Below are 25,974 nucleotides of genomic sequence, written 5' to 3'. Positions count from 1 at the left end.
TCTTCTTTAACATCTAATCTCGGAGCTGCCTGCAATCATTTACCGAGAAAAAGTGCTCCGACTGTGGGGCCTATGTACTTAACATAGTGGAGCCGCAGTCTCTAGCAAGAAGCTGCCGATTTGGGAACTCGGAGCCGCGGAGTGTGTTTGGATCATCTCCGTGGGGGGACCTGTACATAATGCCGTCCGTAACGGCGACTGCAGAGAGTTCAAGGCCCCGATCACAGGAGAACAAAGAAGGAAGATTGATTGCACTTTATTGCCTTCCATCGCAGTGAGAAATGCTCAGAAATGGTGGACGTTTATGTTGAAATCAATTGGTGTATGTGAACTTTTAGAAACATAGAAACATAGAAATTAGGTGCAGGAGTAGGCCATTCGGCCCTTCGAGCCTGCACCGCCATTCAATATGATCATGGCTGATCATCCAACTCAGTATCCCGTACCTGCCTTCTCTCCATACCCCCTGATCCCCTTAGCCACGAGGGCCACATCTAACTCCCTCTTAAATATAGCCAATGAACTGGCCTCAACTACCTTCTGTGGCAGAGAGTTCCAGAGGTTCACCACTCTCTGTGTGAAAAAAGTTCTTCTCATCTTGGTTTTAAAGGATTTCCCCCTTATCTTTAATCTGTGACCCCTTGTCCTGGACTTCCCTAACATCGGGAACAATCTTCCCCTTTAACTTATCTACAGTAGTAACTTACATTGTAAGTCTCATTAACATTAGGAAGAGGTTGACATTTTAAGAATTGAAATCCATGCAGACTTAAATACTATGAGATGTTTTTTTTCTGTAGCTATTCTGTAGCCTCTGCCCCTCCACTCTTCAGAGCCCCATGCACATTCACACACAAAAGTGTTTTGTGTGGACATGGACTGTAGGCACTATGCCACATAATGAACACTAATTTGATCATTTGCTGACGCCATCCCATCTACCTGGACATGCGTATATGTCTATTTCCCCATTGATATGTTGATATTGTCTTACATAATATAAAACATGAAAGATATAAAATACTCCCCGACATTTTATCTATTATTAGGAGGCAGCAGTGTATCCAGGGTTATCACGCCGAGTGCTATGTGCCATGTACAGAATTATGTAAGTGTGTTGACTGCAGAAACTCTCTTACTACAAAAAATTTGGAATCTGATGAAGAATATTCAGATGTAGATTAGATGGAATGTAAACCAAAAGATTGGGGAAATAAATGTAGGCTCATTGTAACATAACATGAATACTCATTGAGTAAACATCAAAGTATTCAATTCTTGGTCAGGATGTGCCATTTACATCAGAAATAAGACTTTTTACTCTTACAGGCCTGTCCCCCAGCCTGGCACTGCCCCAGTCCCACTACTGTCGTGACCCCCCACTCTGCACACTGGCAGCCATTGGGGTTCAGTAAACGAGGCGGGGGGGGGGGGGGGGGGGGGGGGGGGGGGAAGAACCACAGGATCTGCCCTGACTCATTAATTAGGCGGGTTCAGGAGCCGGTGATACCCGGGACCTCTTCAGCAGTCTCACTCGTTTTCTTATTAATGCGACTTCAAGATGCCTAACAGGTCTGGCCCCTAGCCTGGCACTGCCCCAGTCCCACTACTGCCATGACCCCCAATCTGCACACTGGCAGGCAGTGGGGTTCAGTAAACTGGGGAACCAACAAGAACTGCCCCAATTCATTAATTAGGCTGGTTCAGGAGCCGGACCTCTGTGGCATTCTCATTCAAAATACACACACAATTATATTCATTATATTATTTTGATTATATAATTACAGTCATATTCACGTGTGTGTGTATGTGTGTGCGCGCGGTCGCGAGGGGAGGGAGCGGCCTGCGGCGTCTCACACACACACTAACCACTAACACACACACACTAAACACCCCCATTGATATTATATTAATATTATTCATTCACTCCTTTTACCCCATGCACCGCCCTATCCACACGCATAGCCTACAACTCGCAGGCGTGGCTAAAGAGGGAGGGGGATAGAGCGAGAGAGAGAGAGAGAAGGACACAGAGGCACAGGGAGGGATGTAGCAGCACAGAGAGGGACGCAGTGGGACAGAGAATGCCGCAGTGGGACAGAGAGTGACGCCGATGGACACAGAGAGGGGCACAGAGGCAGGGGAGCTTGCTGTCTTTTGAAGCTGGGGTTTCCGGGTGTCCGCTGCCTTTTAGAGCTGGGGTTTCCAATTTGCGGCGTCTTTTGAGCGGGCGGCCCTGCTGCTGCGAGCAGGCGGACGGTCAAAAGCAGCAGAGGGCCGGCCGATCATGTCTTCTGTGAGGGGAAGCCCACCCACCCGCGTGACAGACGATCGGGCCAGGGAGTCGGAGAGGAGGTCGTCCACCGTGACGGCCAGAGATCGCCAGGTGCTGATCGGGATCACCAGTGAGGAAAAGGCGTCACGACTCCCCGAGTCCCTGCGATCGACTGAGGAATCGCAGGTCTCCATAGACGGCCTCTCCCAAAGGGAGTAATGGCCGCCACCTCCCACCGCGTTGCCCCTCATCCTCACCTGCGCCCGCGTGGTGCTAACGGCTGCTTCCATGTTCTAGAACATCAAGAAGCACAGCGGAGTGGTCAGCACGACCTGAGCAGCAGTTTAAAAATGCTAAGTGACAGGAAACATGTTCCCAATGTTGGGGAGGTCCAGAACCAGGGCCATAGTTTAAGAATAAGTGGTAAGCCATTTAGAACGGAGATGAAGAAACACTTTTTCACACCGAGAGTTGCGAGTGTGGAATTCTCTGCCTCAGAGGGCGGTCGAAGCTGGTTCGTTGGATGCTTTCAAGAGAGTTAGATAGAGCTCTTAGGGATAGCGGAGTTAAGGGATATGGAGAGAAGGCAGGAACGGGGTACTGATTGTGGATGATCAGCCATGATCACATTGGATGGCGATGTTGGCTTGAAGGGCCGAATAGCCTACTCCTACACCTATTGTCTCTAAACAAGAACGAGTTAAAAAGGTGGGTTGGAATATTAATAGAATTAACATGAAATAGTATGGAAAATTTTGCAGACCAGCATCAAAGTCACAAGCATTCCAGATTATTGGAGTATTTCCCTCAAGTCAGGAGCCACTGCTCAATTTAGGCAGATGCCAAGTACAAAATTCATCATTACCTTCAATGCAGCAGCACTGCTTTATTTAGGGGACAAAATTGTTGTCTGAAATTAAGGATCTCGACCTGGGGAAACTAAGAAATGGTCATCACAGAGATTACCGTCTTCCTATCTGCTTCATAGACACGGACTATCAAATTGACAGGCACGAGAAGAAAACAAAGCTCAGCATTCTTTTCTCAGCCAAAATCACCAGTAATAAGGCCCAATTTACATTTAGTTGGATCCTTGGATAGGCCACATCATTATCAAGTTTCATATAACAGAAACATTTTTCTGAGCTCTGTCACAGGAAGAAATTACAAGTTAAGATTGAAAATATTAGAGGATGCTCCTGAAACCTTATTGAAAAATCTGCAGCAACCTCTTCACTCTTAGGAATCTCTGGTCCATGAATTGCAAAAGGAGCATTTGGCACACAAAATAGACAATAGACAATAGGTGCAGGAGTAGGCCATTCGAGCTAGCACCGCCATTCAATCTGATCATGGCTGATCATCCCCAATCAGTACCCCGTTCCTGCCTTCTCCCCATATCCCCTGACTCCCCATATCTTTAAGAGCCCTATCTAGCTCTCTCTTGAAAGTATCCAGCGAACCGGCTTCCACCACCCTCACAACTCTGTGTGAAAAAGTGCTTCCGCATCTCTGTCCTGGGATTAACATTAATAAAGTTCTATCGTATAGTATCGGTCTAAACTTAAGATAGATACAAAAAGCTGGAGTTATTCAACAGGCCAGACAGAATCTCTGGAAAAAAGGAAAATATAACATTTTGGGTTCGGTCTAAAAAAAGGTTCCTGGACACCTTTGGAATGTGGAAGGAAACAAGAGCACCCGGAGAAAACCCATGTGATCAAAGGGAAAAGAAGCAAACCATACAGACAGCACCCATATTCAGGATCAATTCCAGGTCTCTGGCACTTTTAGGCAGCAACTTTATGGCCTATGTACTGCCCCATAGTCTTGAACTGAATTAAAACATACAGTGCCTGTAAAGGGGGACATAGCGTCACTTAGATTTAAGACTGAAAATGGATAGTTTCATTTTTTTAGTAACCAAAGTTATCTACGTATAATTTTTTGTGTGTTGGAAAACAAAATATAGTGGCACAGCTGGTGGACTTGCTGCCTCACACACCAGAGATCTGTGTTCGATCCTGTCCTCGGGCACTGTCAGAGTTGAATTTTCACATTCTCACTGCAGGTGTGTGGGTTTTCTCCCACATCCCAAAGATGCATTGGCTTTGTTGTTTAACTTGTCTCTGTAAAATTGCCCCTAATGTGTAGGGACTGGGTGAGGAAAGTGGGATGACAGAACTTGTGTGAATGGGTAGACAAAGATGCTGGGGAAACTCAGCGAGTGAGGCAGCATTTATGGAGCGAAGAAAGTAGGCAACGGGTCGAGACCCTTCTTCAGACTGATGTGAGGGTGTGTGTGGGTGGGGGGGGGGGGGGGAAACAAGAAGGAAGGAAGAGGTAGTGACAGGGGGCTGAGGGAGAGCTGGCAAGGGGAGGAGAAAGCAGGAACGCCCTGAAATTGTAGAAGTCCATGTTCATACTGCTGGGGTGTAAACTACCCAAGCGCAATATGAGGTGCTGCTCCTCCAATTTACGGTGGCCTCACTCTGGTCATGGAGGAGGTCCAGGACAGAAAGGTTGGATTCGGAAAGGGAGGGGGAGTTGAAGTGCTGAGCCACCGGGAGATCAGGTTGGTTATTGCGAACCGAGCGGAGGTGATGGGCGAAGCCATCATCTTCCCATCTCCCCCCATGTCTGCCTTCCGTAAAGACCGCTCCCTCCGCAACTCCCTTGTCAATTCTTCCCTTCCCTCCCGTACCACCCCCTCCCCGGGCACTTTCCGTTGCAACAGCAAGAGATGCAACACCTGTCCCTTTACCTCCCCCATCGACTCCATTCAAGGACCCAAGCAGTCGTTCCAGGTGCGACAGAGGTTCACCTGAATCTCCTCCAACCTCATCTATTGCATCCGCTGCTCTAGATGTCAGCTGATCTACATCGGTGAGACTAAGGGGAGGCTGGGCGATCGTTTCGTCGAACACCTCTGCTCAGTCCGCAAGAACCAACCTGACCTCCCGGTGGCTCAGCACTTCAACTCCCCCTCCCATTCCCCATCCGACCTCTCTGTCCTGGGTCTCCTCCATGGCCAGAGTGAGCAACACTGGAAATTGGAGAAACAGCACCTCATATTCCGCTTGGGGAGTCTGCATCCTGAGGGCATGAACATTAAATTCTCCCAATTTTGTTAGCCCTTGCTGTCTCCTCCCCTTCCTCAGCCCTTGGGCTGTCTCCTCCCATCCCTCAGGCTTCTCCTCCTCCTTTTTCCTTTCTTCTCCCCGCCACCCCCCATCAGTCTGAAGAAGGGTTTCAGCCCAAAACGTTGCCTATTTCCTTCGCTCCATAGATGCTGCTGCACCCGCTGAGTTTCTCCAGCATTTTTGTGTGCATGCGAGAAAGAACCGGTTACAGGGAAATTAAAGAGCAAACGAGTCAAAGAACCTACTAGATTCAATAGGCCAAATAGGCTTCTTCTATGTTATTAAAAGTATAGAAATATGGAAAATATATTGATAGCAATAAGAATCGCAAATCTTTTTATCAAGAACACAGTTTAAATTTAAAAGACATAAGAAGCACACAATCTCAAACTACATTCTCACCCACCCACGCAACAATCCAAGCTCATTTGTAGCACGAACGGCAGATCCCACATTGATCACATCACTGCAGAATCCACAAACCGGTGTGGACGTTATCCTCGTATCTCAAAAGACCAGCTGAGAGAGGCTTGTTTGAATGCAGTGACTGAATTGGTTTTGGTATTGAGGGAGAACATTTTCTGTTTGGAAAATTATTTTCATGTGACAATTGTGCAAACAAGATGAACTTATCTGGCATATCTATTACTGCCATGAAAAAAATATATAGCTATCTGGAAGGTTTGAAGGCAAATTACATCAGATCCAAAAACAACAAAAATCATTTCGGATATAGAATGGAGTATACATTTGAATATTCTTCCTGAGTGACAAACACATTTCTGGAAACCAGTATGCAGGAAATGAAATAGTATCTCTAATCATTCCAGATGGAATTTCACACTCTTTACAGAATGAAAGACTTTCATTTGCTGCCAGATGACTCATTCCAACAAATAACATACGCCCAAATCAACTATCCCAAGAACTAGAAAGATATGAAATTTGAAAATCGTACTCCAGGTCTGCAAATCCAACAGGTTTGGAATAAAATGTATCTCCTAAAATATTCATTAGATAATTACAATACATTTGCAGAAATGCCTTTATTTCCAAAAGTATTCCACCATAAGCACAATTTACCTTCCTTCCGGTCTGTTTTTCAACCATGTTGCAGTTACTATCAGAACTTTCAGTCTGTGCTGTTCTGGAAGACCCAGATTTGGGCATTTTACAGCTTTTTAATCCTTTCTCCTTAGCTGCCTGTTTCAGGCAATGATTTGGTCATCCTTTACCTGAAAAACAGAGAGAATATAAATTGCATTTTCTTGATGCATTCAGTGTCTTAGAATGTAACTGAATTTCCTTATTGGAAACTGTTTAGGGAATACGCTTGAGAATTTATTATTATTATTATAAGCCATTGAAATCTTCACATAAAATTAATTAATCTCAGCTACTAACTAGGAAATCAATACTTGCCTGATAATTACTCTATACCTTTCCTGCAGAGACATCTCACTGACCTATGATCAGTAAATTAAGATGTGGACTGGTAAGAATGAAATCATATACAGATTGCCTTTAATTGTACCCCCCTTCATTAGTTGGCTAAAACCAAGCAACCTAAAGACCAATGTGCATCGGTAAGATTCTAGCTACCTCAGAGGAGAGCAACTCTTTACAATTCTATAACCATGAATCAAATCACCTCCTCAATCGTGGAGTATATTCAAGACAGCGATCAAACGATTTCTGAATATGGAGGTTATCAAGTAATATAGGGTTAGTGTGCAGAAGTGTGGAGGTAAAAGGTAAACCATAGGTGGGTTGCCTAAAAGTATACACTTGTTTCAATTTCTCTAGGCCCTTATCCATTTATCCACATCTCTCGAATTGTATGATTCATTATAACTCTGCACGCGGGGAATCTAGTTCTGAGTGACAGATCTAAACCTCAAAATGAAAAACATCAGCAGATCAGAATAGTCTGGAAATTAATTACAATGTGCTTCAACACCGATAAACTCAGTTCTAATTTCCTCATACCACGGGTTCTACATATTACTTTTCTCTATTTCTGTCGAGCTGTCAAATTTTAAGTAGTATAATTTCTGCCGTAAACTCATCATAACTGAAAGGTTTAAGAAGGAACTGCAGATGCTGGAAAATCAAAGGTAGACAAAAATGCTGGAGAAACTCAGCGGGTGAGGCAGCGTCTATGGAGCGAAGGAAATAGGCGACTTTTCGGGTCGAGACCCATTCGTCAGACTGATGTGAGGGTGGGGGGACTGGAAGAAGAAAGGAAGAGGCAGAGACAGTGGGCTGAGGGAGAGCTGGGAAGGGGAGGAGAAAGCAGGAACAACCTGAAATTGGAAAGTCCATGTTCATACTGCTGGGGTGTAAATTACCCTAGTGCAATATGAGGTGCTGCTCCTCCAATTTACGGTGGTCTCACTCTGGCCATGGAGGAGTTCCAGGACAGAAAGGTCGGATTGGGATTGCAATGGGTGGGGGAGTTGAAGTGCTGGGCCACCGGGAGATCAGGTTGGTTATTGCGAACCGAGCGGAGGTGATGGGCAAAGCTATCACCAAGTCAGCGATGTAGATCAGCTGACACCTAGAGCAGCGGATGCAATAGACGAGGTTGGAGGAAGTGCAGGTGAACCTCTGCCGCACCTGGAAAGACTGCTTAGGTCCTTGAATAGAGTCAAGGGGGAAGGTAAAGCGACAAGTGTAGCATTTCCTGCGGTTGCAAGGGAAAGTGCCAGGGGAAGGGGTGCCTTGGGTGGGAAGGGACGAATTGACCAGGGAGTTACGGAGGGAGCGGAAAGCAGATAGGGAGAGAAGATGGGAAGATGTGGCCAGTGGTGGGATCCCGTTGGAGGTGGCTAAAATGTAGGAGGATTATTTGTTGTATGTGACGGCTGGTAGGGTGGAAGATGAGGACAAGGGGGACTCTGCCCTTGTTACGAGTGGGGGGGTGGGGGGGGGGGGGGATGGGGAGTGAGAGCAGAGTTACGGGGTATAGAAGAGACCCTGGTGAGAGCCTCATCTATAGTAGAAGAGGGGAACCCCCGTTCCCTGAAGAATGAGGACATCGCCGATGCCCTGGGTGCAGATAGACAATAGACCATAGGCAGGAGTAGGCCATTCGGCCTTCGAGCCAGCACCACCATTCAATGTGATCATGGCTGATCATCCCCAATCAGTACCCCGTTCCTGCCTTCTCCCCATATCCCACTATCTTTAAGAGTCCTATCCAGCTCTCTCTTAAAAGTATCCAGAGAACCAGCCTCCACCGCAGAGAATTCCACAGAATCACAACTTTCTGTGAGAAAAAGTGTTTCCTCGTCTCCGTTCTAAATGGCTTACCCCTTATTCTTAAACTGTGCCCCTAGTTCTGGACTCCCCCAACATCGGGAACATGTTTCCTGCCTCTAGCATGTCCAAACCCTTAACAATCTTATATGTTTCAATAAGATCCCCACTCATCATTCTAAACTCCAGAGTGTACAAGCCCAGCCGCTCCATTCTCTCAGTATATGACAGTCCCGCCATCCCGGGAATTAACCTTGTAAACAAACCTACGCTGCACTCCCTCAATAGCAAGAATGTACTTCCTCAAATTAGGGGACCAAAACTGCACACAATACTCCAGGTGTGGTCTCACTAGGGCCCTGTACAACTGCAGAAGGACCTCTTTGCTCCTATACTCGACTCCTCTTGTTATAAAGGCCAACATACCATTCACTTTCTTCACTGCCTGCTGTACCTGCATGCTTACTTTCATGGACTGATGAACAAGGACACCCAGATCCCATTGTACTTCCCCTTTTCCCAACTTGTCGCCATTTAGATAATAATCTGCCTTCCTGTTTTTGATACCAAACTCACATTTATCCACATTATTCATCTGCCATGCATCTACCCACTCCCCCAACCTGTCCAAGTCACCCTGCATTCTCATAGCATCCTCCTCACAGTTCACACTGCCACCCAGCTTTGTGTCATCTGCAAATTTGCTAATGTTCATATAAATCATTAATATATATTGTAAATAGCTGCGGTCCCAGCACCGAGCCTTGCTACCACACTAGTTGGCCTGCCCTTCTGAAAGGAACCCGTTAATCCCTACTCTTTGTTTCCTGTTTGCCAACCAATTTTCTATCCATGTCAGCACTCTGCCCCCAATACCATGTGCCCTAATTTTGCCCACTAGTCTCCTATGTGGGACCTTATCGAATGCTTTCTGAAAGTCCAGGTAAACTACATCCACTGGCTCTCCCTTGTCCATTTTCCTAGTTACATCCTCAAAAAATTCCAGAAGATTAGTCAAGCATGATTTCCCCTTCGTAAATCCATGCTGACTCGGACCGATTGTGTTACTGCTATCCAAATGTGCCGCTATTTCATCTTTTATAATTGACTCCAGCGTCTTCCCCACCACCGATGTCAGGCTAACTGGTCTATATTTCCCTGTTTTCTCTCTCCCGCCTTTCTTAAAAAGTGGGATAACATTAGCTACCCTCCAATCCACAGGAACTGATTCTGAGTCTATAGAACATTGGAAAATTATCACCAATGCATCCACGATTTCTAGAACCACTTCCTTAAGTACCCTGGGATGTAGATCATCATGCCCTGGGGATTTATCAGCCTTCACTCCTGTCAGTCTACCCAACACCATTTCCTGCCTAATGTCGATTTCCTTCGGTTCCTCCGTCACCCCAGATCCTCTGACCTCTACTACATCAGGAAGATTGTCAGGCAGTAACTGCTTCGTCAATGACCTTTCACATGAATAGGAAAAGTTCCAATTCCAGTTCTGATGAAACATCATTAACCTGAAATATGACCTTGCATTTCTGTCACCACATATCCTGCCTGACCTGTATTTCCAGTACTTTTCTTAGTCATACACAAACATAGCCCTGCCAGATCACATGGGCATTGAGGGCAGAAAATAAAATTTTAAGAGAAAATATGGAGGGAAGGAAAGGGTGACGCTTCAGGTCGAGACCCTTCTTCAGACATTAAGAGATCTGAATACGCATTTGCAAAAGAACGCAAGAGATTACATGATAAGGTTAATCAAATTGGTTTAGAATTGTCAGCTTCATTTAAAGAATTCACAACTATCCAGGTTTTGTAGAACGAGAAACAGAACATTTCAGCCCTTCAACAGACAATGTCTGTTTTGACCATGATGCCAATTTAATCTGGTTACATGTCACCATGTGTAGGAAGGAACCACAGATTCTGGTTTATACTGAAGATAAACACAAAATGCTGGAGTAACTCAGCCGATCAGGCAGCAATTGTGGAGAAATGTAATAGGCCACGTTTCGGGCCGGAACCCTTCTTCAGACTTCAGTCCATGTATATAGACCATGTGCAGGGAATGGTGACATCGACTCATAATGCTGGAGTAACTTGGCGGGTCAGGCAGCATCTCTGGAAAAAAGGGGAAAAGTGGCACTAACGTCTGTGGTGATGAAGTGCTTTGAGAAGTTGATTATGGCGCATATCAACTCCTACCTCTACAAGAACCTCAACCCACTGCAGTTTGCTTACCGCCACAACATGTCAACAGTGGGTGCGATCTCACTGGCTCTCCACTCTGCTCTGGACCACTTGGACAACAAAAACTTGTACGTCAGGCTGTTGTTCATAGACTACAGCTCGGCGTTTAATACCATCATCCCCTCCAAGCTGGTTACCAAACTCATGGATCTGGGTCTCTGCGCATCCCTCTGAAATTGGATCCTCGACTTCCTCATTCCAGACCACAGTCTGTCGCTATTGATGAAAATATGTCATCCTCGATAACAGTCAGCACGGGAGCACCTCATGGCTCCGTGCTCAGCCCCCTGCTGTACTCACTCTATACTCATGACTGTGCAGCCGGACAAAGTGCGAACTCCATCATCAAGTTCGTCGACGACACCAATGTTGTTGGACGAATCACAGATGGTGATGAGCCAGAGTATAGAAGTGAGAAGCGAGACCAAATGGTGCCAGCACAATAACCTGGCTCTCAACACCAGCAAAACCAAGGAACCGATTGTGGACTTTGGATGGGGTAGGATAGGGACTCACAATCCCATTTATATCAACTGCAGATGGTGGAAAGGAACAAAAACCTCAAATTCCTGGGCGTGCATATTGCCTAAGATCTTTCCTGGACCCAGCACACTGATGCAATTATAAAGAAGGCACATCAGCACCTCTATTTCCTGAGAAGATTACGGAGAATCGGTATGTCAAGGAGGACTCGCTCGAACTTCTACAGGTGCACAGTAGAGAGCATACTGACTGGCTGCATCGTGGCTTGGTTAGGCAACTTGAGCGCCCAGGAGCGGAAAAGACTGCAGAAAGTTGTGACCACTGCCCAGTCCATCATCGGCTCTGACCTCCCCACCAATGATGGAATCTACCACAGTCGCTGCCTCAAAAAGGCTGCCAACATCATCAAAGACCCACACCATCCTGGTCACACACTCATCTCTCCCTTGCCATCGGGAAGAAGGTACAGGAGCCTGAAATCTGTAACATCCAGTTTGAGGAACAGCTTCTTCCCCACAGCCATCGGGCTATTAAACACAACATAGAATAAGCTCTGAACAATAACAGTCTATTATTACTATTGCACTTTATCTGTTTATTTATTGTGTATATATATGGTCTATGGTCTATAGACACACTAAACGTTTATCTCCTGTTCTGTATTATGTTTACAGATTCTGTTGTGCCGCATCAAGCAAGAATTTCATTGTCCTGTCTGGGACACATGACAATAAAACTCTCTTGACTCTTGATCTGCTTTGAAGTTTCCCCCTCTGACCTCTCATTCCTCCTAATCTCCAAGGATTAAGGACCCAAACTGTTTAGCCTCTCTAGATTGGGAAACCCTCTCATCCCAGGAATTGACCTATATATACCTCCTCTAGACCTCCATGGTCTTGTTTTTCTTTGCACTCATGGCTTTTTTTTTGCACATTTTTCTCTTTACTGTCTTGTAGAATTTGGGCATAATGTATAATTTATATTTTTGTGTGTTGTCTGAGTCTATGTGCTTGTGATGCTGCAGCAATCAAGATTTATATTGTACCTGTACCTCATTACTTGTGTACACGACAATACACTCGATTTGACAGAATAATTTAAGGTAAGGGGGTCAAAATTGTGCACTGTATTCCAGATGTGGCTTGGTCCACATCCTGTACAATTACAATGATAACTTCCTATTTCTAAACTCCAACCCCTTTGCTTGAAAGGCCAAGGTATAATTTGCCTTCTTGACGACTTGTTAGATCTGTCTACTATTTTTTTGTGACTATGCACTGGAACACCTAAATCCTTCTCAATTTCATTTATTTTCACCGTGAAATGCCTGAGCTTTTCTGGGGGCACCAATCATTTACATTTTGACATTTTACAAATTGCCAGCAGAATGAAGTAGTTACTAATGATTAAAAGGGTAGCAAGAATTATGAAATGCAGAACCATTCAACATCTAAATATTTGCCATCATTGTAGAAACTGCTGCACTTATAGGTTCTTCCACAGTTTATAATCTTGATTGGGTCATTAAAGCAAGCAGTTTCTATAAAAGGTGGCCCATTTTATAAAGCATTAAAACAAAAGCAATTTAGAAAATGCAGACTTCAGGCTGCTCAGAGACATAGATTCAGTCATAGTGCACGAAAGCAGGCCCTTTAGCCCAACTTGCCAATGCTCTCCAAGATGCCCCATCTACACTAGCCCCACATGCTTGCATGTTGCCCTAACCCTCTAAATGTTTCTTATCCATGTGTCTGTCCAAATACAAGGGGAACTGAAAAGCTTGTGTTGTGCATTTCCCATGATTTAAAATTTGGCTTGTGTGAGGGTTCCCTCTGGATTAATCAGCAAGAACTTTGGAAAGTGGAGAATAGAAATAAAACTGGAAGTATCTACAATATATAGTGGGTTAATGTAGTAACACAGCAGGCATGCACACGGCAAGAGACTGGCTCAGGAAGGCCTTCTCGCTATTAGGCAACTACCAAAGGGATATGCACAAAGAAACAGCATAGTTTCAATGAGCTGCAGTGGACTTGATTTGGCTTGCTGTCCATCTACTCCTGTGGCTGCACTGGGAGGAATGACTAGCCCTCAGGCATTGAAACGCAGCCTTTCATCTCATTAAGTGTTAGTTCTGGGACACCTGTACTGCATGTAATCATTAAAATCCACATTACTGAATTCAAAACTTTTTTTAAAAAATGCCCACAAGAATCTTATTTTCCAAATGTAACATAATTGCATGAGTAGGCCTTCTGGCGCTTCGAGCCTGACCTGCCATTCCACAACGTTATGGCTCAATTTCTACCGAACACCACTCTTCAAATCCATTTACGTTGAATATCAAGAAAGTGAGTGATCTTTGTTCAGATCAAATAATTAGTGAGCCTCCCTAGTAGGTTTAGGTTTATTGTCATGTGTACACAGGCACAGCCAAAAGTTTTGGTTTGCAGAAACTTCTCCCATTTCAGCTTTAAATGGCCTCTCCTTGATTTTGCACATAATCCTTAGTCCTAAACACCTTTTCTGGGGACAAAAGCGAGCTTGTGTCTACCTTGTCAATTCCTCCACAACCTTTGTAGCTTTCAATACTTCCAACTCACGTTCTTCTAAACTCACTAGAGAATAGAACCCCGGTCTATCCTACCCCTCCTCATATGACAGATCCACGACCCTGGAAATAAAATGGAAAAGACTGGAAATACTCCACAGGCAGGAAACATCTATGGAAACAGTTAATGTTTCAGGCAAAAGATCTTTTATCACCTGTTTGGTTGAAGGGTCTTTGACCTCAGAATTAGACTGTACTCTTTCCAGATGCTTACGACCTGTTATGTTTTCAGCAATTTTTGTTTTATTTCAAATTTCCATCATTTGAAGTAATGTTCTTGTTTTCCACTAATCCAGGAAATAATCTAGTGAATCATTGCTGCGTTTTTCAGAGCAAGTATCTCTGTTTTGAGGCATCATCACCAAAATTGTACACAATACTACAGGTAAGAACTCATTGTGGTAGTCGGGGTAAGTGTGAGAGACGTGTACCCACCTTTAGAATTCCAAAAGTGAAGCGAAATGAAGGTATAGAGAAGCGAGAACTGAAGGGACTACAGCAGCTAAAGTGCTTGGTAAACATTGGCCGTGCAGATATCGGAATTGAAAATATTGGGAATTATCGCGTTTGCTCACTGCATTTCATCAACAGTAAGGCATTATTTGTGTTTTTTTCTTGATTCCTTTGGTATCTAAAAATTCTCAGAAGTGATAAGTCTGGCTGTAAATTTTTCTTCAGATGCGTTTTCATTTTGTATGTAAAAACCCACTTGGGAATCAGGGGCGATTTAAAACAAATTACAGCCAGATTTATCACTTCTGAAACATTTTAGATGCCAAAGGAATCAAGAAAAAACACAAATAATGCCTTAGTTGATGAAATGCAGTGAGCAAACGGCCAATGTTCGCTAAGCACTCTGGCTGTTGTCTCTTCAGCTCTCGCGTCTATCTACCGTCATTTCTCCTCACTTTTGGAATTCTGTAGGCTAAATGTCTCTCACGCTTATCCCGATTTCGATAATTATTTACAGCGCCAAAATTGACAATTTCAGTGGGTTTTAACGGGCCCGCTACACTGGAAACAATGGTAAATGCCTACCTGCAGTTCATCGCGTGTAATCCATTTGGAGTAGCGTAGCGACAGTACGGGTCATGGGTCGTGACCCGACTACCGTGAAACCTCCCTATAGATATATATGACTTCCCAATTGCCAGAGACATGCAAACTTGCACTTTGTGAATTATACATATTTTCATCTCTTTGAACATTAATGTTTCCAAATCATTTACCATTTAAAAAACTCAGCATTTTATTTTCACCAAAGTGGATGACCTCAGAGTTTTCCCACAATGTACTTCATCTGTCTTGTTGCTGGTCACTTATTCTTGTTACCTCCTTGAAGTTTCTTTGCACCCTCATCACTGTTCACATTCCCATCAACAATAATTTAAAACATTACTTTTGATCCCCTTAGCCAAATTGCTGACATAAATTGAAAACCTTGGGAACTCATAAGGACAGTTTAGAGGCATGGATGCTTGATGGATGTACAATCATAAATAGGATTGTGTGATAGAAGAGAACTATTGCTTTAAGTCTTTTAAATACATTTTGGGTGGGTGGTAGTGTAACAATAAGAATAAAGAGCACCTCATAAAATTGGTTAAAAACATAAATACGCTTTACTCTGAGTTATTCTTTCTAAGACAGGCCTTTCAATCTAATGGGGAACTCACAAGTAAAAGATTGCACACTGTTACTTCTGCCTAACGGAACACAACTTAAAAAAACCACAAAAATCAATTTGCACATCTGAGAGACATAAGTGACAGCGAGAATAAAAAATGTGTTGCAGCTGCAGTAATCTTTGAACTCCACACACAGTAGAGGCACAGGAAATTTCAGTAGGTTTTCTCAGTTCACGTTGCTACATAAGCATTTTCCACATTCTTTTGTTTACATAGCACACGTTGCTAAATCAGACAAAATGCTACTCCAGCACAAAAGAGAAAATGCATACTAACAAAATGCTGAGTTCAAAACAATACACTCATTTTTTTCCCTGCGACAAGGATGGCAATTTGATTTGTATGGGGCACCAGCACAAACAGTCTGACTTCAGGGCTTTTGCAAAAGGAAAATTATACTATTTTTCTTGCATGTACACATTTTCACTTGCATTTAATTTTGGCAGAATATATTTTTAGGTAGCCGAGGAATGGCTGCATTCTTTAACGTGAGCTCACTTAAGAATTATAAACTTAAGGAATTGATGGAATGCTTGCCCTTGTAACCTTCCAATAGCAGAATCTACTTTAGCAGCAAAATTACAAACTGCACACAGACAGAACAAGACCACAAGAACAAGAATGCACAAGAACAGGCCCTTCAGCATACGTGTCTATGCCAAACACGATGCCAAGTTAAACTATTCTCTTCTGCCTGCAATGTGATCAATATCCCTTCTTTCCCCATGTAACGAGGTGCCTATCCAAAAGCCTCTTAAATGCCACTATTATATCTGCCTCCATCGCCTGTAAAAAAAACTTGCCCAACACAACTCCTTTATGGAACAGTGGCACAGCTGGAGAGCTGCTGCCTTGCAATGCCAGAGACCTGGGTTCGATCCTGACCTTGGGTGCTGTCTATGTGGTTTGTATGTTCTTCCTGTGGCTGAGTGGGCTTTCTCTCACGTCCCAAAGCCATGCAGGTTTGTAGGTTAGGTTACACAAAAAAGCTGGAGAAACTCAGCGGGTGCAGCAGCATCTATGGAGCTATATTCTCCAGCATCTGCAGTTCCCTCTTAAACACAGGTTTGTAGGTTAATTGGCCTCTGTAAAACTGTACTTAATGTGTTTGGAGTGGATGATAAAGTAGGATAACGGAACTGGTGTGAAATGGATTCCCTTTTTCTTTTGGCACAGATTCATAGAAAATAAGAATGGGAATGGGCCACGAGTATAACCTGCATTCAACACTATCATGGCTGATCTTCAACCTCAACGTCATATTTTTCACTCCCTTTCCAGATCCCCTGATATATTTTCTCTTGTGATGTGTTTAAATATAAAATATGAAGCACTGCATCTGAGAATTAGATGCTTATGCATTAATGAAATTCCAAAATAAACCTAAAGATAGAAATTTGATAGCGTAGGTTTCAGAAAAAGCAGGACAACACAAAACTTAAATACTAGACTATGTCTTTGAATGATGACTTCAACCGTGTAGAGATGACCAGTGTGGCATCTATAATGTTCATAGACCGCCTGAATGGCCATGCAAAATAAACCATAAAATAGCAAAAACATGATAGCTGTGCCTGAAGCAGATAGTTTTATTTTTAAAGTCCAGGTTATGTGTTTTCATTTCCGTTGAAAAATTGATCATCGTGTGAAAAGTGATGCCATCATCAGCAGTAAAATGAAATAAGTTTGTCTCAAAAGTGATGAGCACCAAATTTAAAAACAAAACTGTATTCCAGAGTACCTCAAAAGCCAGAAAAAGAAATGAATACTCGTAGTAATTGATTCAAAGTTTTTTGTATCATTTCTAAATATTGATGTAAGCAATGGGATCTCAGAATTGGCTGAATTGTCATAATAGTTTGTACATTAGTAACTTTATCTACTGGAGAAGCCTTGCCTCTCAAAATGAAAATAGACAAAATAAGATACGAGTAATTTTAATTGATATTTTGAACACCAGTTACGAAGTAAAATAAAATGAATTAAAAAAATCAGCTCAGTAGGTGCTAAAACCAGAGCATATTCCTATAAATCAGGAAATATTAGTACAAAGACCATTTAATGTTGTCAGTGCCAAAATAAATGCGAGACATGATAGCAATAAATAACTACATTGATGACAGCAACATATTCCTGACACCCAAATTGCACGCCAGGCATTTTAATCGCACAAAACCCAGTTTGACATGATTAAAGAACACCGAGTAGAAAATGAATTAATACTATCGCAGGAGTCCTTGGAAGGTGGAAAAGAGAGGCAAGTAGACAGACAAAGAAGCAGGCAGACAGCCAGAGTATGTGCATATTGGCTGGAAGTATGGCATCAATGAAAGGGCAGGAGTAGGTAATCTAATGTCAGTAGGCAGAATGCCTAGATTCTAGAACTGTGCAGCTAGAGAAGCTTCTCAAAAATCGTCATAAAAGTGAAATGAATTTCTGAGAATATTTTCAACAGAACTCAATCGGTACGAATTAGCAACACTTCCTCCTCGATAACCATTGCACAGGGGTACACACCTCAAGGCTGTGCACTAAGTCCCTTGCTCTCCTCTCTATATCCATAACAGCGTAGCTCGGCACAGTTCCAACTCCATATTTAAATTCACCAACAACAGAATTACAGTTAATGACGAGTCAGAGTATCGGTGTGAGATTAAAAGTCTGACTGAAGGATGCCAGAACAACAACCCTACTCTTAACGTCAGCAAAACCAAGGAGCTCATAGCGTAGTAAGGAAATGCAGATGCAGGTTTACACCAAAGATAGATAAAAATGCTGGAGTAACTCAGTGGGTCAGGCAGCGTCTCCGTAGAAAGGAATAAGTGATGTTTCAGGTCGAGACCCTTTTTTAGACTCTTCAGTCATTCCAAGGGGCTGATTGTTGACTTGGGTAAGCCAAGGATCTACAAACCTGTCATCTTCAATAAGTCAGTGGTGGAGAGAAAGTCAAGTTCTTGGGTGTGCATATCCCTGAAGGTCTGTTCTAGACCCAGCAATGCCTCTAGTTCTGTAGATTCCGTATGTCGACAAATACTCTTGAACTTCTATGGTAGAGAGCATGTGCAGTGCTTGCATCACGACCTGGTTAAGCAACCCGAACGGCCTGAATCAAATTTACAAAAAGTGTTGACAGTGCCCGGTCCATCATGGCTACTGAACTGCTCACAATCCAAGGGATCTACAGGAGACACTACCTCAAATAGGCTGCCAGTATCATCAAGAACCCACACCCATCCTGGCATTGCTTTCATTTCACTCCTGCCATCGGGAAGGCATAGGAATCGTTAATTTGCATGTTCAGGAATAGCTTCTTCCCAACAACTACCCTACAAACACCAAATCAACTTCGAACCACAATCTGGTTGCACTAGGGACTGGGCTTTTCTTTCACATTAATATTAGGGCTTTTTAAACATTTATTTGTGAACTTTATTTTGTATGTTTATATTATCTTTCAGGTACTGCGTTTACAAACCTGCTGTGCTGCTGCAAGAAGGAATTTCATTGTTCTCGTTTCGGTACATATGATAATTAAACATTTTTGGCTTGATATTTTAAGAAAACAAGAAATGGGCTCAATAGTAGTTTATGAAGACTCTTGAGCCTACTTCACCTTTGAGCCAGCACAGCCATAAAATATGATCATGGCTGATCATCCAAAATCAGTACCCCGTTCCTGCTTTCTCCCCATATCCCTTGATTCCGTTGAGGACTGGGAACCCACCCAGAAAGGCCCTGCTCGCCAGTCTAGAGTGGAAGGAATTGGCGGAGGGCTTGTAAACAGACCGACTGTGGGGGGGAGTGCACTGCCTCAACGGCGGAGTGGGCCCTGCAACTGCCTGGGGCTTAGCTGCACCCAAGAAGCCGAGTGAGTGGACAGGACGTTGCCTACAGCGGGTCACGGGTACTCTTGACCAGACTAACCCTTCAACCCCGCCAGGATAACGGGCCTTCATGGTCAGGTAACAAACCCTGTACAACAATTAGGACTTGAAAATGGCACCATACTGGCGACTCTGTATACTGTCTCAGTGTACTACTGGTATACACGTGTACTGTATCTCAAATGCTTATCGAGAATGAATCCGTGCTTACGTTTAGTGATATTTGTACTAAACTATATAAAAATGAATTTCACAGTACCTCAGTACGTGACAAATACCCCTTACTTTTTATCTTTGACCCCACACGGTCTATCATTTACAAATACAGTTTAGCAAAATCAAGAATATAAAATTTCAGCTCACTTGCGATGTATTAACCTACTAACACAGGAAGTAATATTTGTTAAAATATGAATGCTTTAGTTGCACAATTATTCATTACAACTTGAACAAGTTCTCAACTTCAAATCTTTGAACCTGAAGTGCAGATGGTCAATTAAAAATCAATCCTTCTGCTGCAGGTCTAGAGTTACCAATAGGCTAAATTAGGATGGTATATTTCCTTCTTGAAGGATGCTGTTTGAAGCAGATGTTTGTTTTAAGGACAAGTTAACAATTTCATGGTCATCTAATGCTGGCACAGTCTCAGATTTATTTTCAGTATAATTACTTGAATTTGAATTCCCCAAATGCCACTGGGGTTTGAACATCTATAGATTAATTTTTCATGACACTAGGAAAGGAGTCCTGCAACAGTATCACTCGCCAGTCTGAGATTAGTATACAAACTTAAAGCACACGGCATTGGGGGTTCAGTATTGATGTGGATAGAGAACTGGCTGGCAAACAGGAAGCAAAGAGTAGGAGTAAACGGGTCCTTTTCACAATGGCAGGCAGTGACTAGTGGGGTACCGCAAGGCTCAGTGCTGGGACCCCAGCTATTTACAATATATATTAATGATCTGGATGAGGGAGTTGAAGGCAATATCTCCAAGTTTGCGGATGACACTAAGCTGGGGGGCAGTGTTAGCTGTGAGGAGGGATGCTAGGAGACTGCAAGGTGACTTGGATAGGCTGGGTGAGTGGGCAAATGTTTGGCAGATGCAGTATAATGTGGATAAATGTGAGGTTATCCATTTTGGTGGCAAAAAACGGGAAAGCAGGACTATTATCTAAATGGTGGCCGATTGGGAAAGGGGGAGATGCAGCGAGACCTGGGTGTCATGGTACACCAGTCATTGAAGGTAGGCATGTAGGTGCAGCAGGCAGTAAAGAAAGCAAATGGTATGTTGGCTTTCATAGCAAAAGGATTGAGTACAGGAGCAGGCAGGTTCTACTGCAGTTGTACAGGGTCTTGGTGAGACCACACCTGGAGTATTGCGTACAGTTTTGGTCTCCAAATCTGAGGAAGGACATTATTGCCATAGAGGGAGTGCAGAGACGGTTCACCAGACTGATTCCTGGGATGTCAGGACTGTCTTATGATGAAGAAAGACTGGATAGACTTGGTTTATACTCTCTAGAATTTAGGAGATTGAGAGGGGATCTTATAGAAACTTACAAAATTCTTAAGGGGTTGGACAGGCTAGATGCAGGAAGATTGTTCCCGATGTTGGGGAAGTCCAGGACAAGGGGTCACAGCTTAAGGATAAGGGGGGAATCCTTTAAAACCGAGATGAGAAGAACTTTTTTTCACACAGAGAGTGGTGAATCTCTGGAACTCTCTGCCACAGAGGGTAGTTGAGGCCAGTTCATTGGCTATATTTAAGAGGGAGTTAGATGTGGCCCTTGTGGCTAAGGGGATCAGGGGGTATGGAGAGAAGGCAGGTACGGGATACTGAGTTGGATGATCAGCCATGATCATATTGAATGGCGGTGCAGGCTCGAAGGGCCGAATGGCCTACTCCTGCACCTAATTTCTATGTTTCTATGTTTCTATGCTACTATGCCTTGACAGCAGTTTTAGATTTATTGGTAATAAAATACAGTATTATTACCCAGTCGGGATATTTTTAAACAGGATGGAGATCAGGAAAACAAGTTAAGGTCAAAAGAGATGAATACAAAAGACTGCAGTATTTACAAGGATAAAGCAGTTATGGTATAAGCAATGGCTGTTTACTTAAGCATGCAATCTATTTTAGTAAGAAAATGCAAAACATTGGAAAATTAATTTACAGTTCATTGACCGCATTTTGCCCGTTTTGTAAACAGCAATATTTAGCCAAGCAACAGTAACTTGGAGAATACAAAGGAATTACAATAATGTTGTTAATAAACTGCTGAATTTAATCCACATAGCAGAATGCATCTCTAATGGAAATAAATGGGAAATTTGCTTTCCTTCGTTCATACGATAAGGAATTGAACAAACCATGTTTTCACCTTTTTGCAGTTTTCAGCATTGCTGCAAAAGCAGCGTCTATAAATGGACTATGTGAACAATTGAATGGTTTTTTCCACTTCCTGCCTGATATAGCACAGACTCGACAATTAACTCTACTCGCAGTAAACTACTAGAATTTGCCAAGCAAATAAATTACATTCTTAGATTTACAGATTGAATATATTTCACCACCTTTGGTCTAACAGCATTTATAATTAAATAACAATTGATAATTCAAACAAACAGTGCAAATACTGTAAATCAGAATAAATACTATTGGGCACAAGCAAATACACAGCTGAACACCTCATATGTGGGAATGTACAGCCCAAATTCTGAAGTTCAAACATCTAAATAATCCAAAAAGCAAATTTAAACATACCCTCTTTACTGCATTCCATTATCCCCTCACATTAGGAAAATAATTATGGAAAAGTAAACCAGTTTGACGTGTGACAGAGTCACAGAGTAGTCATACAACACGGAAACAGGCTCTGTGGGCCAACATGTTCACATCGACCAGGATGCCCCATCTAAACAAACCGGCCTTATAGATTATCATCCAAATCATTGGTATAGACAATAACAAACAGCAGTAAATTCAGCACCAATCCCCGAGGCACATCACAAATTGCAGGCTTCAGGTCAGAAAAACAATCTTCAGTTACACCCACTGCTTTCAACCATGCAGCCAACTGCATTCAGTTAACCATAACTCCCTGGATCCCATACGTTCTAACCTTCCAGAGGAGCGTACCATGTGCAACTGTATCACAGCCCTTGCAGTCCTGCTGAGTCTACTTATTTTCATTACCTCCCCCTCACCCTGCATTATGTTCCATAAAAAAACCTTGGTGTGTGCCTTTAAACTAATTTTATCATTTATCTAATTCTGACACGGTCTGTTTTTGAATCAACCTCATTTTAAGGCAGAGATAGACAAATTCTTCATTAGAATAGGTGTCTTATGGGGAGAAGGTAGAAAAATGGGATTAGGAGGCAGAGATTGGTCATGATTGAATGGCGGAGTGGAATGGATGGGTCAAATGGCCTAATTCTACCCCTATGTGAAAACCACACAAACAATGTTTGACCTAGTAAAATTTCTGGGTTACTACTTCAAAAAAAATCAAATGAAATTCATGAAACACTATGTCCCACATTCAAAGCCATGTTAGCTATCCCTAATCATCCCCTATCTTTCTAATACATGCATGATTGCCAGAGATGCTGCCTGACCCGTCGAAATTGCCCCAGAAACTGCTTTTATAAAAATTCATTATGCATGGTATGATTTGAGGGATAGCAAGCAGAACAAGCATTTTATTGTATCACTGCACATGTGACAAACAAAAAAACAATGAACCACTAAATAGCAAATGCCGAGTTCATCAGGGCAGAAGTGAAATCTCCAATGTTACAAGTAATTTCAATTAATTAAACTCACTTGATTAGTTTTAAGATTCTCCTGAAAATAACAAGTTACCAAGCCAACTATAATTTTGTTTGTTGCAATTAAACAGGAGAGGGTTTAAACTGTGCAAGTTTCAAAGTCAGTTAGTCTTACCAGCTTCAATCCCACAAAAAAAGGTGTTCAAAACCAACTCATTAAACAAATAATAGCATCATTAAGATGTGTTCATAAAGCTACCAGATGGATGTAAAAATCTATTTGATTGATTAACATTCTTTGAGGAACAAAACCTGCTGTCCACTAGCTGTAGTTTAGAAATGACTTCAGACCCACAGTAACATGGTTAATTCTTATTTCTTCTCTGGAACAATCTGACAAGCCACATACATCAAACTGCTGCTACATACAATAAATATAAAATCAAAAGACCATCTTGCCAAAAGGCAAGATAGCAAAATCACACCTGATTAATCATGTAAAATTCACCTTGCCAACATCTCAGGGACTTGCACCACAATAGCAGGAGCTGCCTCAGTCATTGGAGAATTAGACCTGGACGTTCTTAATAATAAAGCCAACGGCAGAAACTGTCCTTTGTTAGTGTTGCATCAGCCAATAACTTAATATTATTTTCATACTGAAAATGACCCGTGTTGTATAGTACTACCGCCATGCTAAATGAGTAAAAGCCCCGTCCCACGTCAAGCCCTATTCGTCAAGGATTATCTCATGCCCCCATTTTTCCCTTCTGGCTTTCGTCTTATGTGTACATTTAGCACCCTTGTACTCTGAGGAATTTGCTTGCTTTCAGCTACCTATAACTGATATATGGCACCTTCATTTCCCCGACCAGAGCCTCAGTATCCCTCGTTAATCACTGTTCCCAAATCCTGACATGAATAATAAATCAAATTTCAAAGTCTACACTGGCTTCCCCACTATAATGCTAAATGCCAGGAAATGATAATCGCTAAGGAGACAGTGTAATATAATAATAATAATAAATTTTATTTATGGGCGCCTTTCAAGAGTCTCAAAGACACCTAACAACCGGGTTGTAACATCCTTCCATTGATATTTATTTAATTCTTAACATTGTCTAACCTCTCATCGATTTCTTTGGCCTCACCGCTAGCTAGAAACTTAATACATCTGTCACTGAAATACTGTGGCTACATGATCATGTTTAGTAATACTCAGGACAAAAGATACATCTGTTGGCTGTCCCCAGTGCAGGCTTGTGGCAACATACCCTCCACTTGCTTGGATGAATGCAGCTCCAAAAACATTCCATAAACCTCTAGGACTCAATAGTCAACACAACAGACACTCAATCAACCACTTATGCCCCTGCCCCACTTAGGAAACCTGAACGGAAACCTCTGGAGACTTTGCGCCGCACCCAAGGTTTCCGTGCGGTTCCCGGAGGTTGCAGGTGGTTTGCAGGTAGTAGAAGCAGGTAGGGAGACTGACAAGAATCTCCGGGAACCGCACGGAAACCTTGGGTGGGGCGCAAAGTCTCCAGAGGTTTCCATTCAGGTTTCCTAAGTGGGGCAGGGGCATTAACATTCTCACACATCACTGTTGTGACGTTGATGCACTGCAGCAACTCGTTTTTTTTTTTAAACCACCTTCCGAACCTGCACTAGTTCTTCTTGGTGGTAAACATCACAATTGCTGTAAAGGAACATTATCAGATTTCACTTTCCATTTGAATGGTAGAGCATCCTGACAAAGAATGGCAGGGCCCAAGAATGGATTGAGGAACAGACGGGCTCTGATGCACAAGCCCAATCATCGCCAAAGGTGGGAGCACAAGTATACAACCCAGTGAACGTGGTACACAGGATACTTGCCTTCATTAATCAGGGCAACAAATATAGAAGCAGAGAGGCTAAGTACAACTTCATAAAACTTTGGTTGCTACAGCTGGAGTTTTGCTCTAAGATCTGGTTGCACACTCATGGAATTATATGATTACACTGGAAAGGCTGCAGATGAAGCATTTCAGTTATGAGAGGTTGGATAGGTTGGGGCGAAGGAGCGAAGGGGAGACCTGATTGAGGTATACCAAATTTTGAGGGGCATTGAGAGGGGAGATGGTGAGAACATTTCCTCCAAAACAAAAAGATTTATAAAACTAGAAAACAACAGTTTAAGGTAAGGGATGGTGCAAAGGTTAGAGGGTATCCAAGGAAGATCCTAGAGTGAGGTTGAAATTTAGAAATGCAATGCTAAAGGGATGGCAGTGACAAAGACTCTTACAACATTTAAGCATGTACAGAAGTATTTTAAGTGTCAAAGCATAAAAGGCTTGTAGACCAAATAACAGGAAATGGGATTAATTTAGGTGATTTGAATGATCAGCATGAAAATGGCAGGCCTAAAGGCTTGTGCTGTAAAACTGTGGAAATATATGCAAATTCCTTCAACATCACAGGGCCAAAGCACTGACATTTACTCCCAAGCTTTCAGGGAATGCAATTCAAAGTAGTCATTCGCCACGCACCAAAGAGCATTAAAACGAGGCTTACCAATTATGCTCGTACTTAGAGAAGGTAACT

At 42.8% G+C, this 25,974-nt stretch overlaps 1 protein-coding gene across 4 annotated transcripts in view; it reads right to left on the bottom strand.

Moving 5' to 3' along the window:
• Positions 1-25,974, bottom strand: part of ankrd12 (ankyrin repeat domain 12) — a 169,297-nt gene that overhangs the window by 100,015 nt on the left and 43,308 nt on the right. For all 4 annotated transcript variants that reach the window (XM_055633933.1, XM_055633932.1, XM_055633934.1 and 1 more), the window contains exon 2: positions 6,502-6,653. In XM_055633933.1, coding sequence (XP_055489908.1) covers positions 6,502-6,588 — 87 coding nt within the window. In that variant the 5' untranslated portion in view covers positions 6,589-6,653. The remainder of the gene's footprint in view (positions 1-6,501; positions 6,654-25,974) is intronic.

Source organism: Leucoraja erinacea, chromosome 4, assembly GCF_028641065.1.
Source record: "Leucoraja erinacea ecotype New England chromosome 4, Leri_hhj_1, whole genome shotgun sequence".
NCBI lineage: Eukaryota > Metazoa > Chordata > Chondrichthyes > Rajiformes > Rajidae > Leucoraja > Leucoraja erinaceus.
Note: the sequence above shows the minus strand (reverse complement) of the source record. Positions and strands in the feature narration are given on the sequence as shown.